The 13,353-nt window shown below is 42.9% G+C and overlaps 1 protein-coding gene across 4 annotated transcripts in view; it reads left to right on the top strand.

Moving 5' to 3' along the window:
• The window catches only part of ARHGAP26 (Rho GTPase activating protein 26), a 210,855-nt gene that overhangs the window by 122,662 nt on the left and 74,840 nt on the right, over positions 1-13,353 (top strand). For all 4 annotated transcript variants that reach the window (XM_033140019.1, XM_033140020.1, XM_033140022.1 and 1 more), the window contains 3 exons: positions 3,007-3,091; positions 5,642-5,700; positions 8,796-8,901. In XM_033140019.1, the coding sequence (XP_032995910.1) occupies positions 3,007-3,091; positions 5,642-5,700; positions 8,796-8,901 (250 nt within the window). The remainder of the gene's footprint in view (positions 1-3,006; positions 3,092-5,641; positions 5,701-8,795; positions 8,902-13,353) is intronic.

Below are 13,353 nucleotides of genomic sequence, written 5' to 3'. Positions count from 1 at the left end.
TGATGGCATGATTGCTTGTGTTGGCAATGGAAGCCAGCAAGGGTAAGGAAATTCTTACTAAGCTTCTATCCGCCCAATGTCTTCAGGTTTTATTTGTTTTCCAAAATGCTTGAGAATGAGAATAGCCAAGTGCTCAGCCTGTTGGGAAGATCTGTTCTGAGGTGTGGTGACTGGCAGGCTGTGCTGAAAACGAGATTGTTTAGGAGATTCCCTGAGACCAGGAGCGAGAAGAAGAAATCTATTTTAAATGGATAAGTTTAAACACACATAAATAGTTGTGTTTTCTAGCAGCTTTGAGTAATTTCTCTTCCTCTACTTGTATATGGCTGTTTTGTGAATCTGAAAAGCTGACTTACAGGCAAAATGGCAAGTCTTGTAAGAGAGCTCCCCCTGTTTTGGCTCCTCTAGTTCACAACACTTCCTTGAATTTTTCTGAAATTTTGGCACTTTTAACTGAGATTTGGCATCGCCCCCAAACTTTTCCACATTCATGGTTGGAAGAGCTAACCTGACGGAGTGGAAAAGAACTTTAAAAATAAAGAAGCCACGGACAGGCTCCAAGGATATAAACTGGCAAAAAGAAAGAACACCACAGAATGCAAGGGCATCGAAAGGCAAGGAGGAGAAAAATAAAGTTAAATTAGACAGCTAGAAGCCAACAGCTGCCCAGCCCATTCCGGCTTTTTAGGGTGTATTGTGCAATAAGTTGAAACAGGCTAGCTGAATTTATTTAGGTAAGTATTTAGCTCTCTGCATTCACTTACCACTATCCTCTTAAGCCCATTCACCACTAAAATATATGATTTCTCTCCTTCCTTTGCATATACTTCTTCATGACTGGCCAAGATAAAGTCATTTGGCCTCAATCCTCCTTGCTCTTGAACGCTGCTTAGCAGGTCTCCTGAGGCTTTTTGCAGATGTTTCTGTTTTGCAAGCCAGTGGGAACCTCATGAGCAGAATTTCCTTGCCTTCTAGCAGCAAATGTCAGTCTGGCACGAGCGCTTATCTGGCGAAAGGTTTCTGAAGTTGTGAGCTTAAGGTCCAATGGGTCAAGCAGCTCAGCAGATAATTTGCTGACACACTGCTGTGCCAAAGTCCCATTATACGGCACTGTGTGAGAACTTCATTTTCTCCTTTGCAATCCAAACAAAATGTAGCTGCTGGATGTAGTGGCTATAGAGAGTGTGTGTATGTCTAGCTTTGTTTTTTATTTTTTTTAGCAAGGATGAGTCTAGCGTGGTTTCTGCCCTGGGCAAGCATACAAGTACACATGCCAGTCTGCCAGAAGTGACTCACCCACAAGCTGTTTCACATAAGCCGACACAGTGTAGCCATGCTACCTATAATTATTAGTAGGAAAAAATGTCTGTCATTATGACAGGCAGGGCATATGTGGAGAGTGAGCTTGTATTTCACACTCTCAGCTCCCAGGGATTCCCTGCCAGTGGGGGCTGCTGGACCATCAAGCTGGAGGCATGTTGAGCACTCTTTGCTACTACTGCAGTGTAATCCCCCAAGCACAGTGCTTCATTTGCTTCCAGCAGCTATGGGCAGTCATTTTAACCCAAATCTGTATCCATATCTATGCTACTCAACAGTTATTTATATGCATGCCCCCTTATTGCCTGCTAAGTGTTTTCATTAGACCACAATATTGCTTAAATCCATTGCCTAAAATCAGTTCTAAAAAATCTTGAACCATGTGGAGTCCCTGTAACCTGTAACCCCACACCCCTTTCTATATCTGTGCATATACTGGTTGTATTCAGCCTTCCCTAGTCTGGTGCCCTTCATATGTTTTTGAACTCTAAATCCTTTGAGCCCCAGTTATCATGGCCAGTGGTCTGGGATGATGAGAGTTGTAGTCCGCCAACACTGGGGTTTGGGGCAGCATGCTAGGGAAGTCTGGTGCATCAGATACGGATTTTCATGGCGTAAACCGCACCATTCCAAGGACCAAGGCACTGGTCAGAGTTTTCTTTGTTTACCCATATATCACAATATCCCACAAGTACTATACAATTTGGTATCGCACTGCATCCTATTTATTGAGAAGCAAGGCAGTAGGATTTTCACAAAAGTGACTGAACGATTCCACTTATGTGATTTATTATCTCTGTGTTAAGTTTTACAAGCCCTTAATTTGTATAAATTATATATATGTTATATGCATGTTGTACACCCAAAATGTTGTTACTCCTGCTTTTCTGGTGCAGCAATAAAACTGCTAGCACATTTGCAAAAATAAGCAGGGTCCAGTATGGTTTCAAATTGGATGGGAGACCGCTTGTTGAGATTCCAGCATTGCAGGGGTTGGACTAGATGACCTCTGGTGTGCCTTCCAACTCTACGTTTCTGTGATTCTCATCCTCAAACTGATGGCAACACTTCCCCTTGTTGCTGAGTGTCAGCAAACCATTGATGCCAGATAGTGGCAATTTTGCTCATTTGGCAATGACATACTATGGTTTTATCAGCCTCTTCAGGAAGAGATTCATGATCCCCTCTTGCCCAGTATCTTTCTTTGGCAATGCCCAGACAGATGAGGAAACAATCAAATCAGTCCACCCCTGCTTCTCATTCTGCAAAGCAGCAGACTTTGCATGGTAACCATTGCCGTCCTTTCAATTGCATCTGTTTGCCCCTAGGGGCAGCAGAGCAGCACTATCCCATTGTGAAGTTGCAGCAGGAACAAAATAGAAAATTCTTTCTAGTAGCTCCTTAGAGACCAACTGAGTTTGTTCTTGGTATGAGCTTTCGTGTGCATGCACACTTCTTCAGATAGTGTGCATGCACACGAAAGCTCATACCAAGAACAAACTCAGTTGTTCTCTAAGGTGCTACTGGAAAGAATTTTCTATTTTGTTTCGACTATGGCAGACCAACATGGCTACCCACCTGTAATTGCAGCAGGAAGACTGTGTGGGCAGTACAGAAAATCAGGTTAAGCCTATGGTGGGTAATGAATGTGTTGTTTTTCCTACCTTTCCATTTCTCTCTCCTTAGATCCCAAAACCGCCGAAACAGAAGATGACATCTGTGCTGAGTGGGAGATTAAAACAATCACCAGTGCACTGAAAACATACTTAAGGTGAGTGTGAAGTTTTCTGGTGGCTTCCACACATCCATACCTATTTCCTGCTTGATTTTATCATTTTTACTTTCCATGAGTAGGAGCCCTTAGTCTCCCTGCTCAGGATTTGCTTCCCTGGCAGATTCCCTCCTTACATGCTTGTGCCACGTTCTGAGTAGAGCAGAACTCCATGGGGTTCCCAACCCTGCAGTTCCCCCCTAATGCTGGTGGCTGCCTTATGACAAGTCAGATAATTTGATCCATCAGCTCAGTATTTTCTACAGTGCCTGGCCAGCTGGCCAGGGTTTCTGACAGACCTCCTGCATGGAGATGCCAGGGATCAAACCCAAGGCCTTCTGCTGCAGCCTTCCCCCAAACATTTCCCCAACCACCCAATTCTCCCCTACAAATGCTGCGGGCTGTCTCATTAATAGTTTATTCCCTACCAGCCATGCTAAAATACCAGAAAAAGCCTGGGTTCAGGGAAAATATTATTTATTTTGGAGAGGACACTTGAGGCAGGAACTGTGGACATGAGAAAAGTTAAGCAGCCCTTTCGCAGCTATCCCTGATCCGGCCCTGCACATCCTACTCACTCAGGTCGCATTGGCATTAACCAGTTCACATGTCTTTTGGTGCTACCTGGTAAAAGAAGCACTTTAACACTTAATCATTACCATGGAGAATCTTGTATATAATATGTTGCAGAAGCTCATTGTGGTACATCTCTGTAAGTCTTGACAGACTCTGCCACGATTTACCCAGTCACTAAAGGCACTCTGCATTTCTGACCGTGCTATTCCAGAGTATACTATGACATTTTGCTGTCGGAAAATAACCCTGACCTATCTTATTTTCAGTGTTTCCTAGCAGATATAAACCTCACTTGACATTTCAGCATAGAGTTCTCCATGTGGCTGTATTTTAAAATATATGAATAGCATTGCTCTAAAGCTTGGCTTGCCAATGAAGCAGGAGTGGCTAATGTCATTTAGTGGCGCTCCTGTCCAGGAAATTCAGGGAGCTGTGGAGGGCGACATTATGCCAGATATAGACTATTTCCTTTGGCACTTTCTCAAAACAAATGAAATTCATTACTATTAATCATGCGGCAATAAAGATAATGTGAGAATTTATTTGGCAGCAGGTCATAAACCACAAGCATGATGAGGGATATCCAATCTCAGCACCAGCTTCTATCTATCTTTCTTCCCCCCCCCCCGCTATACATTTTGATAGGTCTTTCTAGAGCTGCTGTTATCTATCCAGAGTGCAGGATTAGATCCTAATCCACACAGAGCTATTGGTTTGTTGGTAGCAAGCATTGTGTATTCCTAACTGAAGGTGTTACTGAACTTTAGGAGAGAAGGGCAGAGAAGATTTCCAGACTCTGGTGAGGTATTCAGACCTCATCACCCCCTCTCTCCCATCAGGAGAGGCTCAGATTGTGAAATTTATATTGTTTAAAAGGCCTGGCTGATTAAAACACCCACAGGTGGAGGATCATAGTGTTGGGGGCATGGAACCTCACTGGGAGGGCTATTCAGTACTTGGATTGCCACCTCCAAAAATGCCCTTTCGCTGGTAGTTACACATATGATCCTGTCTGCTCTGAGTTCTTCAGTGTTGGTCTGCTTCATGCTTGGCTTGTCTGTAGCTGACCAACCAAAGCTTTAAGTATCAAAATGGGCAAAGATAAGGAAACTTTATGGAGATGATAATCACATTACCTTTGGGGTTATTGTATTTTGACTGCATTTTGCAGTATTTACAGTGTGTGTATTAAAATATCTTAATTATGGCATGCTGCCCAATCTGTTAATGCCGAAGTGTTGCTTTGTTTTAGGAGAGAAAGGAATAAAAGCCTTCCCCCCTCCCCTTCCCTATTTATTATTTTTATTTTTTAATACAGCTGGCAATGTTCAGCTGCATTGATTATAAAAGCAGCTGGAGAAAGAGGAGGGACAGAGGGTGACAATAAAGCTGTGAGTGGAGAGGAGGGACCTTCCCCCCATCCTTTGGATCCCCCGGGAAACTCAGCAAACTTGCTGCACCTAGAACTGGGTGTGGAGAGTGCTGCTGAATGGGACTCAGCTGTGGGCAGCCTGAAGAAGTACGTACTACCCACCTTAGCCCTGCCCATAAAATGCAAGTCTAGAGTGAGAGACTAGGGTGATGTCCACTGCTTCCAGGAACTCAGTTTTAGACTTTTGTGGGTGAGCTGAGAGTTTGTTGGACCCTGGGTGAGAACCTGGAGGTTGAGAGGGAAGGTGTGTCAGAAAAAATAATAAATTGATATTGATTTGTATATATTAGTATCTTTGCATTTATGTAACTCTGTATTTTTGTAATATTTTGTTTACGGTAAGTTGTCTGTGTTGCTTCAATTTTGTACATCACTTAGAGATTCTTAAAAATATATTAAGCGGTGTAGAAATCAAATAATTGAATAATCAATAAATGATTAAGAATGAATTTGTGGTGATGGCATGCTCCCAACTGCATATCAAGCCATTCTGTTATGTGTTCTGTTGCTGTGATTTGTCTGTGTTCCACTTTGTATCCTAGAATGCTCCCTGGACCACTCATGATGTATCAGTTTCAAAGAAGCTTCATCAAAGCAGCAAGTAAGTCTTTTGTCAGAACCTCTTGAAGGAGACAAAACTTATTTTTGGGGGGGCACATCAGCTTGTAAAGTAAGATTTGCAGATAGGAATAGTACTGTGGTGCAAGAGAGCATGCCTGCCATGAGCTTGCTTCAATGAAAACAGAACTTTCTGGAAGCACTTGCATGGCCACTTGGATTTGTGCCGCTTTCCATGATTCCAGTAGCTTTTGGGGAGACTAGACTTATTCAGTTCCCCCACATAATTAGAATTACATGAGTGAGAGAGCCATGGAGGCAGGACAAGCTTACTAGCCCTGCCACACCTTCATAGGATTCTTGTTGCCAGATTCTAGCAACAAGCCAAGCATCAGAGCACCAATGCCTGCCGCAGGGAGCCCTCTATGCTCATGGAGTTTCTCTATGGAATTTAGTTCTCTGATCAAATCGTTTCAATCTGGGAGCTGAGTATCACAATAGGGATAATCCCTCCATTTAATTTCAGGGTCGTGTCATGGCTCGGGCACCCTGGAAGACATTTTGGCTTTTTCACTGAAGTTTGATGTTATGTATTTCAGACCAAAGAGTAGAATTTGAATGTTGCATTAAGACTTACTACTGAGACAGCTGAAAACCACCCTGTCCCTGTACTGAATGGGCAGTGAACTGATTTCATTCAAGCACCAGATTTTTAAAATAATCCTCATGCTTATTCAGCTGTTCCCATGAGAATGGCAAGTGGGAGGAAAATGTAGGTTAAGTCATGTATGTGGGTTACATAGTAGTTGGAGAGTACATACTACAGTGGTACCTCAGGTTACAGACGCTTCAGGTTACAGACTCCGCTAACCCAGAAATAATGCTTCAGGTTAAGAACTTTGCTTCAGGATAAGAACAGAAATCGTGCTCTGGTGGTGCAGCAGCAGGAGGTCCCATTAGCTAAAGTGGTGCTTCAGGTTAAGAACAGTTTCAGGTTAAGAACGGACCTCTGGAACGAATTAAATTCTTAATCCGAGGTACCACTGTACTATTATTGCTTCTTCATGGGGCCCTCCTAAGTCTGTCTCAACAACCCAGTAAAGTAGGTTAGGCTAAGAGGGAGAGGCTACCATACAGCCTCCCAGTGAGCTTTATGGCTGAGCAGGGATCTGCAGCCAAGTCTCCCAAGTCCAACACTCTGTCCACTGTCCACTAGTCACTTGGCTATTGTGACAGAGACACTTGTATGTAGAAACGGACTGTGGTGGTGCACATGTGAAGCAAAGCGCATAAATCTGGCAATAGATGCATGGAGATCTAGAACAACTGTATATTCCTAGTGGTCCACCTATCCAGATAATAAGAGTTCCTGTAGTTAGAGTGATGCTGTGGCAGACTGTGGCAACAGTGCTGGGGCAAGGCAAAGATCACTGAGAAGGGCAGGTAGTGGGTGAAAAGTTTCAATTAAAAATTTGATGATGATGTTGTTGTTATATGTACCCTGCCCATCTGACTTGGATGCAACAGCCACTCTGGGTGACTTCCCACACATATAAAAACATAATAAAACACTGAAACTTTAAAAAACTTCTTTATACAGGGCTGTGGCGCTGTGGGTTAAACCACTGAGCCTAGGGCTTGCCGATCAGAAGGTTGGCGATTTGAATCCCCGCGACGGGGTGAGCTCCCGTTGCTCGGTCCCAGCTCCTGCCCACCTAGCAGTTCAAAAGCATGTCAAAGTGCAAGTAGATAAATAGGTACCGCTCCAGTGGGAAGGTAAACGGCGTTTACGTGCGCTGCTCTGCTTCACCAGAAGCAGCTTTGTCATGCTGGCCACATGACCTGGAAGCTGTACACCGGCTCCCTCGGCCAGTAACGCGAGATGAGTGTCACAACCCCAGAGTCGTCCGCGACTAGACCTAATGGTCAGGGGTCCTTTACCTTTACCTTAAAGGTTGTATAGTTACTTATCTCCATGACATCTGATGGCAGGGTGTTCCACAGGGCGGGTGCCACTACTGAGATGACCCTCTGCCTGGTTCCCTGTAACCTCACTTCTTGCAGTGAGGGAACCACCAGAAGGCCTTCAGAGCTGGACCTCAGTGTCTGGGCTGAACAATGGGAGTGAAGACGCTCCTTCAGGCATACAGCACCAAGGCCATTTAGAGCTTTAAAGGTCAGCACCAACACTTTGAATTGTGCTCGGAGGTCAATTTCATTTCAAAAGGCTTGGCAGGGTGTGTGTGTGAGGGGGGGGGTGATTGCGATTACTCCTTTAACAAAACAAGATAGTTGACAGGTGTTTCTTTACTCCTGAAAGCATTTATGGGAAGTCCACACTCATTCATGGCAGCACAGAGCCCTTTACAGTTGGCTTCTAAGCAGACAGCTTTTCCACACAATGCTGAGTGGTCTGCAGAAACCTGCATGCAGCTGTGAGTGAACTTGAGGCTTTTCATACTTGTTTTCAGGCTGAAAAAAGGACTTCCTTTAGCACCTTATTATGTTCAAAAGCTCCCCACCTCTTTTATGGGTAACAAAGATCTATGCAGGAGGTTTGGGAGTTGGTTAAAGAGGTACTAATAGTACAAGGTTATAGTGGTATTAATTTGTTTCAATGTATTTTTTAATTCACTTTTTCTGCTAAACAAAAAAGCTCCCAGAGCAGCTTACATATCACACAAAAAAGACAGTCCCTGCCCTCAGGCGTACTGTTTTAAAATATATGGCACAAAAGGAGAATGGTTTGGGAGAGAGGAGGAAATAAGCAAAATACATGTTCCTAGTTGCAAGTTCCTAGTTATAAGTCCTAGTTGACCAGCTGGGGTTTAGGAAAGTTCAAGGAAAGGAGGTATCAAAAGTTACTGGTCTCTCAGTTGTACTGATGGAGTGGCTCTGCATCTGTTCCTCTGCTGCAGCCTGACAGAATGAATGATAATAGTACCTAGCATTTTGAATGTTGAAAGTGTTCTGCATGCATTGTTGTATTGTAATCGTTACACCATATATCGTTCTATTTATAGTGCATGCTATAAAAATATAATTAAAGGAAATCCGGGGATTTAGAGTTGTATTGTAAAGTTGTTTGTTGATGCATAAAGACAGTTCTATTCTGAGAAATATCTTATCATGTTGCAGAACTGGAGAATCAAGAATCTCGAACCTCGGAGATCCATACCTTAGTACACAGGCTCCCTGAGAAAAATAGGCAGATGCTCCATTTACTCATGAATCACTTGGCAAAGTAAGTGCATTGGCTTTAATAAACGGTTGGCTGCTTCTCTACAGTCTTCAAAGTGGAAAAACAGAATAACCATCTAAGACACCCTTTGCCAACCTCCAAATATTTTTGACTATGGTCATGCTGTCTGGGGCTGATGAGAATTGTAGTCCAAAACATCTGGAGGGTGGCAGGTTGATGAAGGCTGTTCCAATAATATGGATAGCTCTTCTACCCCCCAGCATCTTGTTTAAAGCCATGCTTTGGAACAGGGTTCTGTGCATCAAAAGCAAAGGTGACCGACCGACAGCCCTACCAGAGCTTTCAGTCATGCCTTGGGTGCATGTGCTCCATAACTATGAGTATGTGTCATTGATTTTAATAAAGCATGACCCTGCATGAAGGATATACTTCTGTCTCCTGGCCCACTCACTGGAGAATAAACTGCCTCCCTTAATACCAAAATTGGACACCCCTAATCTAAAGAATCCCCAGCTGATACCTGCCCAGCCTTTTCGCAATCTCTGCACTGCATATTTGTGGTACTGGGCGGTTGGTTTGTGACTAGGGCATATGAGGTCAAAGATCTGTTCCCTGTTTTGGAACATGTTGCTCTTGCAAGAAATGTAAGTTAGAGATTTGGGAACAAGATTGAAACAGGGAGTGAAAATACACATGGAACTGTACAGTTGTTCAGTGTGGAAAATCCAAGATATAGCTGCTCTGCCCCAGTTGTAATGCAGTTGCAAAGCCCAGCTTGTTTACGTGACATTTTATGTGATACATATATTTGACAAACCTCCTCTGGCAGGTCATTAGAAAAAGAAAAAGTGGCTGGTGCTGATGAGGAGCTCTCTTTCTTGTTCTTTCAGAGGGTCAAACTAGAACAGACACCAGGCTTGAATGTGGGAGCCCTTGCCTCCTCTGTCAGTTCTCCAGTGCAGACCACCCCTAAAAGCTGCTATTGGCCACCGGGGGGGGGGGCTTCCCACACTGTGCATTTTTGTTGTCCCCTCTGCAGTTTACCCAGATTGTGAAGCACTTGGGGGGGGGGGGATAACTATCTATTGGAAAATTTCTCTTTTTCTCTCTGTTTCTATGTACATGTGTGCATATGATTTAGAACCTGTGTCACAGTCCTAATCCAAATGCTCCCCATCTGCTGTGGCTGGTTTTAGCCACCCACCCATATGCCAGAGATGCGTTTATGCTCCCCCAACATCATAACTAATTTGCTTATCATATGCACATTTAGGCAAAATTATAATTTAGTACAATAATCTAAGCATCTTCCAAAACCTATTTTTTTAAAATGAGGAACTCTAACCAAAATGTTAGGAAACACATGGACAGTTTCATGATGCTGCTTTCAGTTAACCCTTGCATAACATTTCATTGCAATTTGAGCTTATGCATTTGTTAATAAACTTGACTTTTGTCGTTATAATAGATGCCATAGGAGTGTTAGCAATGGTCTGAAAAGGAATTTAATTTGTTGCATTTACTCAGCATATTCTACTGTTAATAAAAGCTCTCACTGCACAGTGCTGTTCTACTTTCTACCGTTTAATCCACCTTCATTTTCGTCATCTGTTTTTACAGTCATGAAAATTCGTCTCTGCCATGGCGATGGTAGACATGTGGGTTATAGTGGCAAAACAGAGCTACATGACTCATTCAAATTACTTCCCCCTGCTCCAACTGCCAAAACACTCCTTTGCTTAGCATTTGAAGGGGAAAACATCTGGAATGACTAAGCAGCTTTATGTGTCGGTTACAAGAGTTAGTAGGCTGTGACTTGCCATCCTCCTCTCTGTATCAGAGGAATATGTGTACAGGAATAACATAGAGGGCTTTGGAAAATGCTGGAATGAGTTAGGCTATAAATACCTTTCTGGAACAGCACACAGATAGCAATATAAAACAGGGAAAACAAACAAACTTTGAAATGTGCTTTAAGAAGACAGAGTCCAGATGCTGTTTTGACTATGTGTTCATGCAATGAAGAGCATGGCTTTTAAAACCAGAAAGCTGGTTTGGATCTTCGTAAAAAATGAAAAATGAAAGCTTTCCCTAAAAGAATATGGAATTCCAGATAATTCTAGCAGCCAAACCTTTTTCTGGAATGTTGTGATGATGAGTTCATTTGAAAAAAGAAAGTTCAAAAGCGAGAGAAGATTTTTGTTACACTTGGAAAAGGCGGAGTGAGAGAGGGCGGCTGCTTCAAGATGTGTTCTCTTTTACCATGCACATCATTGATAAGCAGTTTAAGGAGAAACATGAAATCTTATCAAGAAAAGATTGTGTTTAACTTTACAGATAGGGTTCTTTAGGCCTAACACATGGTCAAATGTAGTTTTGCACTGTGAGGTTCAGTTCATGTAAATGTTGCCATTTGTGGGGAAGTGAAGGAGTCTCCCTCCTCCTACTATTTTGAGTATTTTTCCCCACACCTGTTTGTGGATGTTCTTTCCTTGCTTCAACTTCAGCTTCATTGTCATTTTCTTGAAAAAGCTTGTTCACTTTGCGATCCAGTTAATCAGGGATCACTGGGTGAAAGTGATTGGCCACATGGTCATAATGTCATCGTTTTTAGATACAGTCATACCTCTGGTTGCATTCGCTGCGGGTTGCGTTCAGCATGGGTTAGGAACACGCCGAACCTGGAAGTACCAGAACGGGTTACTTCTGGGTTCGGCACATCGTGCATGCGCAGAAGTGCGAAATCACACTCTGCGCAGAAGCGCTGAATCAGGCTGCGCACATGTGCAGATGCAGCACTTCAGGTTGCGCTCTGCTTATGTTGCGAACGGGGCTCCAGAACGGATCCCGTTCGCAACCAGAGGTACCACTGTACTTGACTTTATTGCTGGGAGCAAATGCCTACTTTGAATGTGTGGGGGGGGGGGGCTGGGGAGGAAGAAGACAGCTGCCTGTAACTCAGGTAACCAGGCTGATGCTTCCTATCTTGTTTCTGGCAGTATTTGTTTGCTTGCTAGTGCTGTACAGCAAATGTTTGCTCCAAACTAGTTTTGGGTATGTGCACTTAATGCATGACTAGTTGGGGCAGAATTTGAATGGATGACAAACTTAGTGAGTTGAAAGTAACGCAGTGTGAATAGATGACATCTCCTTGGCTAGATGGCTAGATTGGGACAAGGAAGCATCAATTTAAGAGATGCATATCATTTCCCTCTAATATCCATTTCCCTGTGAGAAGTTTTTCTCTTTCACAAATAGGTCTTTAGTATCAATGGAACAGTGTGGGGCATCATGGGGAGTGGAAATGTTCACTAAATGCTCCCCTACCCCTGCATTTTGGCGAAGCTTAAAAGCATCCAAAAATTGCTGTGTTCAGAATATAGATTTGCTGAGTTCCCTTGGATTAATCACATGCTGCCGTAGTTCTCTGCAAGTCAAGTGGGAAGAATGGTATCTATCCCATTTGTTTGTTGCAAAGACAGAGCAGAAGGGTTTTGTACTGTTGCACATAAAAAAGTGATGGTATTTGTTATTTATACCCCACCATCAGTTTTTGTGATGCTTACACAGTTTTATATGTGGTGTACACAGGTTCCTGCTACCAAGGAGATCATACTGTGGAACAGGCAATGGCAAACTGAGGGCAATGGAAAAAAATGAGGGCAGTGCAGTAAAATGTGGTGAAATATTGCCACAGGTTCTTGATGCTTATTGGGGATTGAGCTTTGCAAATCAATGGATCAGTGAGTTTTCAGAAGGGATGTGAAGGAAGGGGAAGAGGTGGAACCACAGGTGTATATAGATAATATGACAAAGAATGCTTTAATGTGTTTGTGTTGACAGAATAATTCCTTCAGGTGCCTCTGCATGGCAACTTAGCCAAGCAACACCTTTAATTTGAAAAGCTAGATAGCATATTGGCTGTCCTCATTGCATGGAGTGTTTCCATGCCATTATTTACCTTCATTTCAAGTTTTCCTGGAATTAGTTTATCGGTCAGGCTATTAAGGCAGAATACTAGAATATTTCAAAATATTATTATAAAGACATTTCCCCATAATAGACCACGGATTCATACAAATTCAGGTTCATGCATTCTGATGTGTGTGTAAGATAGAATTTGTGTGCACATCTGAGTAATGAACACAGGAAAGATAAAACGTAGGATACTTACTACGATAGTTCCCTCCGGTGGACTGTATAGATCTGGCCAAGTTGATGCCCTGGCTGTCATAAATATCTAGGAAGTTTTTGTAGAGTTTGCTTATTCATCTGTTTTAAAGGGCAACTTTGAAATTATTCAGTGTTCAAAACAGGGTGACTGTGTTTTGTTGTTGTTTGGTGTGACAGAGATCAACAAACACAATCCCAAATCTGGGGAAATTTTGAAATAAAGTACTGGTAATTTAGGATGAACAAAATGTCTCTCTTCACTATCCCTCAATAAATTCCAGATATAGACTTTGCAAGGGAAGGGATGAGTCTCTATATTTG

Source organism: Lacerta agilis, chromosome 2 (assembly GCF_009819535.1).
Source record: "Lacerta agilis isolate rLacAgi1 chromosome 2, rLacAgi1.pri, whole genome shotgun sequence".
Lineage (NCBI taxonomy): Eukaryota > Metazoa > Chordata > Lepidosauria > Squamata > Lacertidae > Lacerta > Lacerta agilis.
The sequence above is the reverse complement of the archived record's forward strand: the minus strand, read 5'-3'. Positions and strand labels throughout refer to the sequence as shown.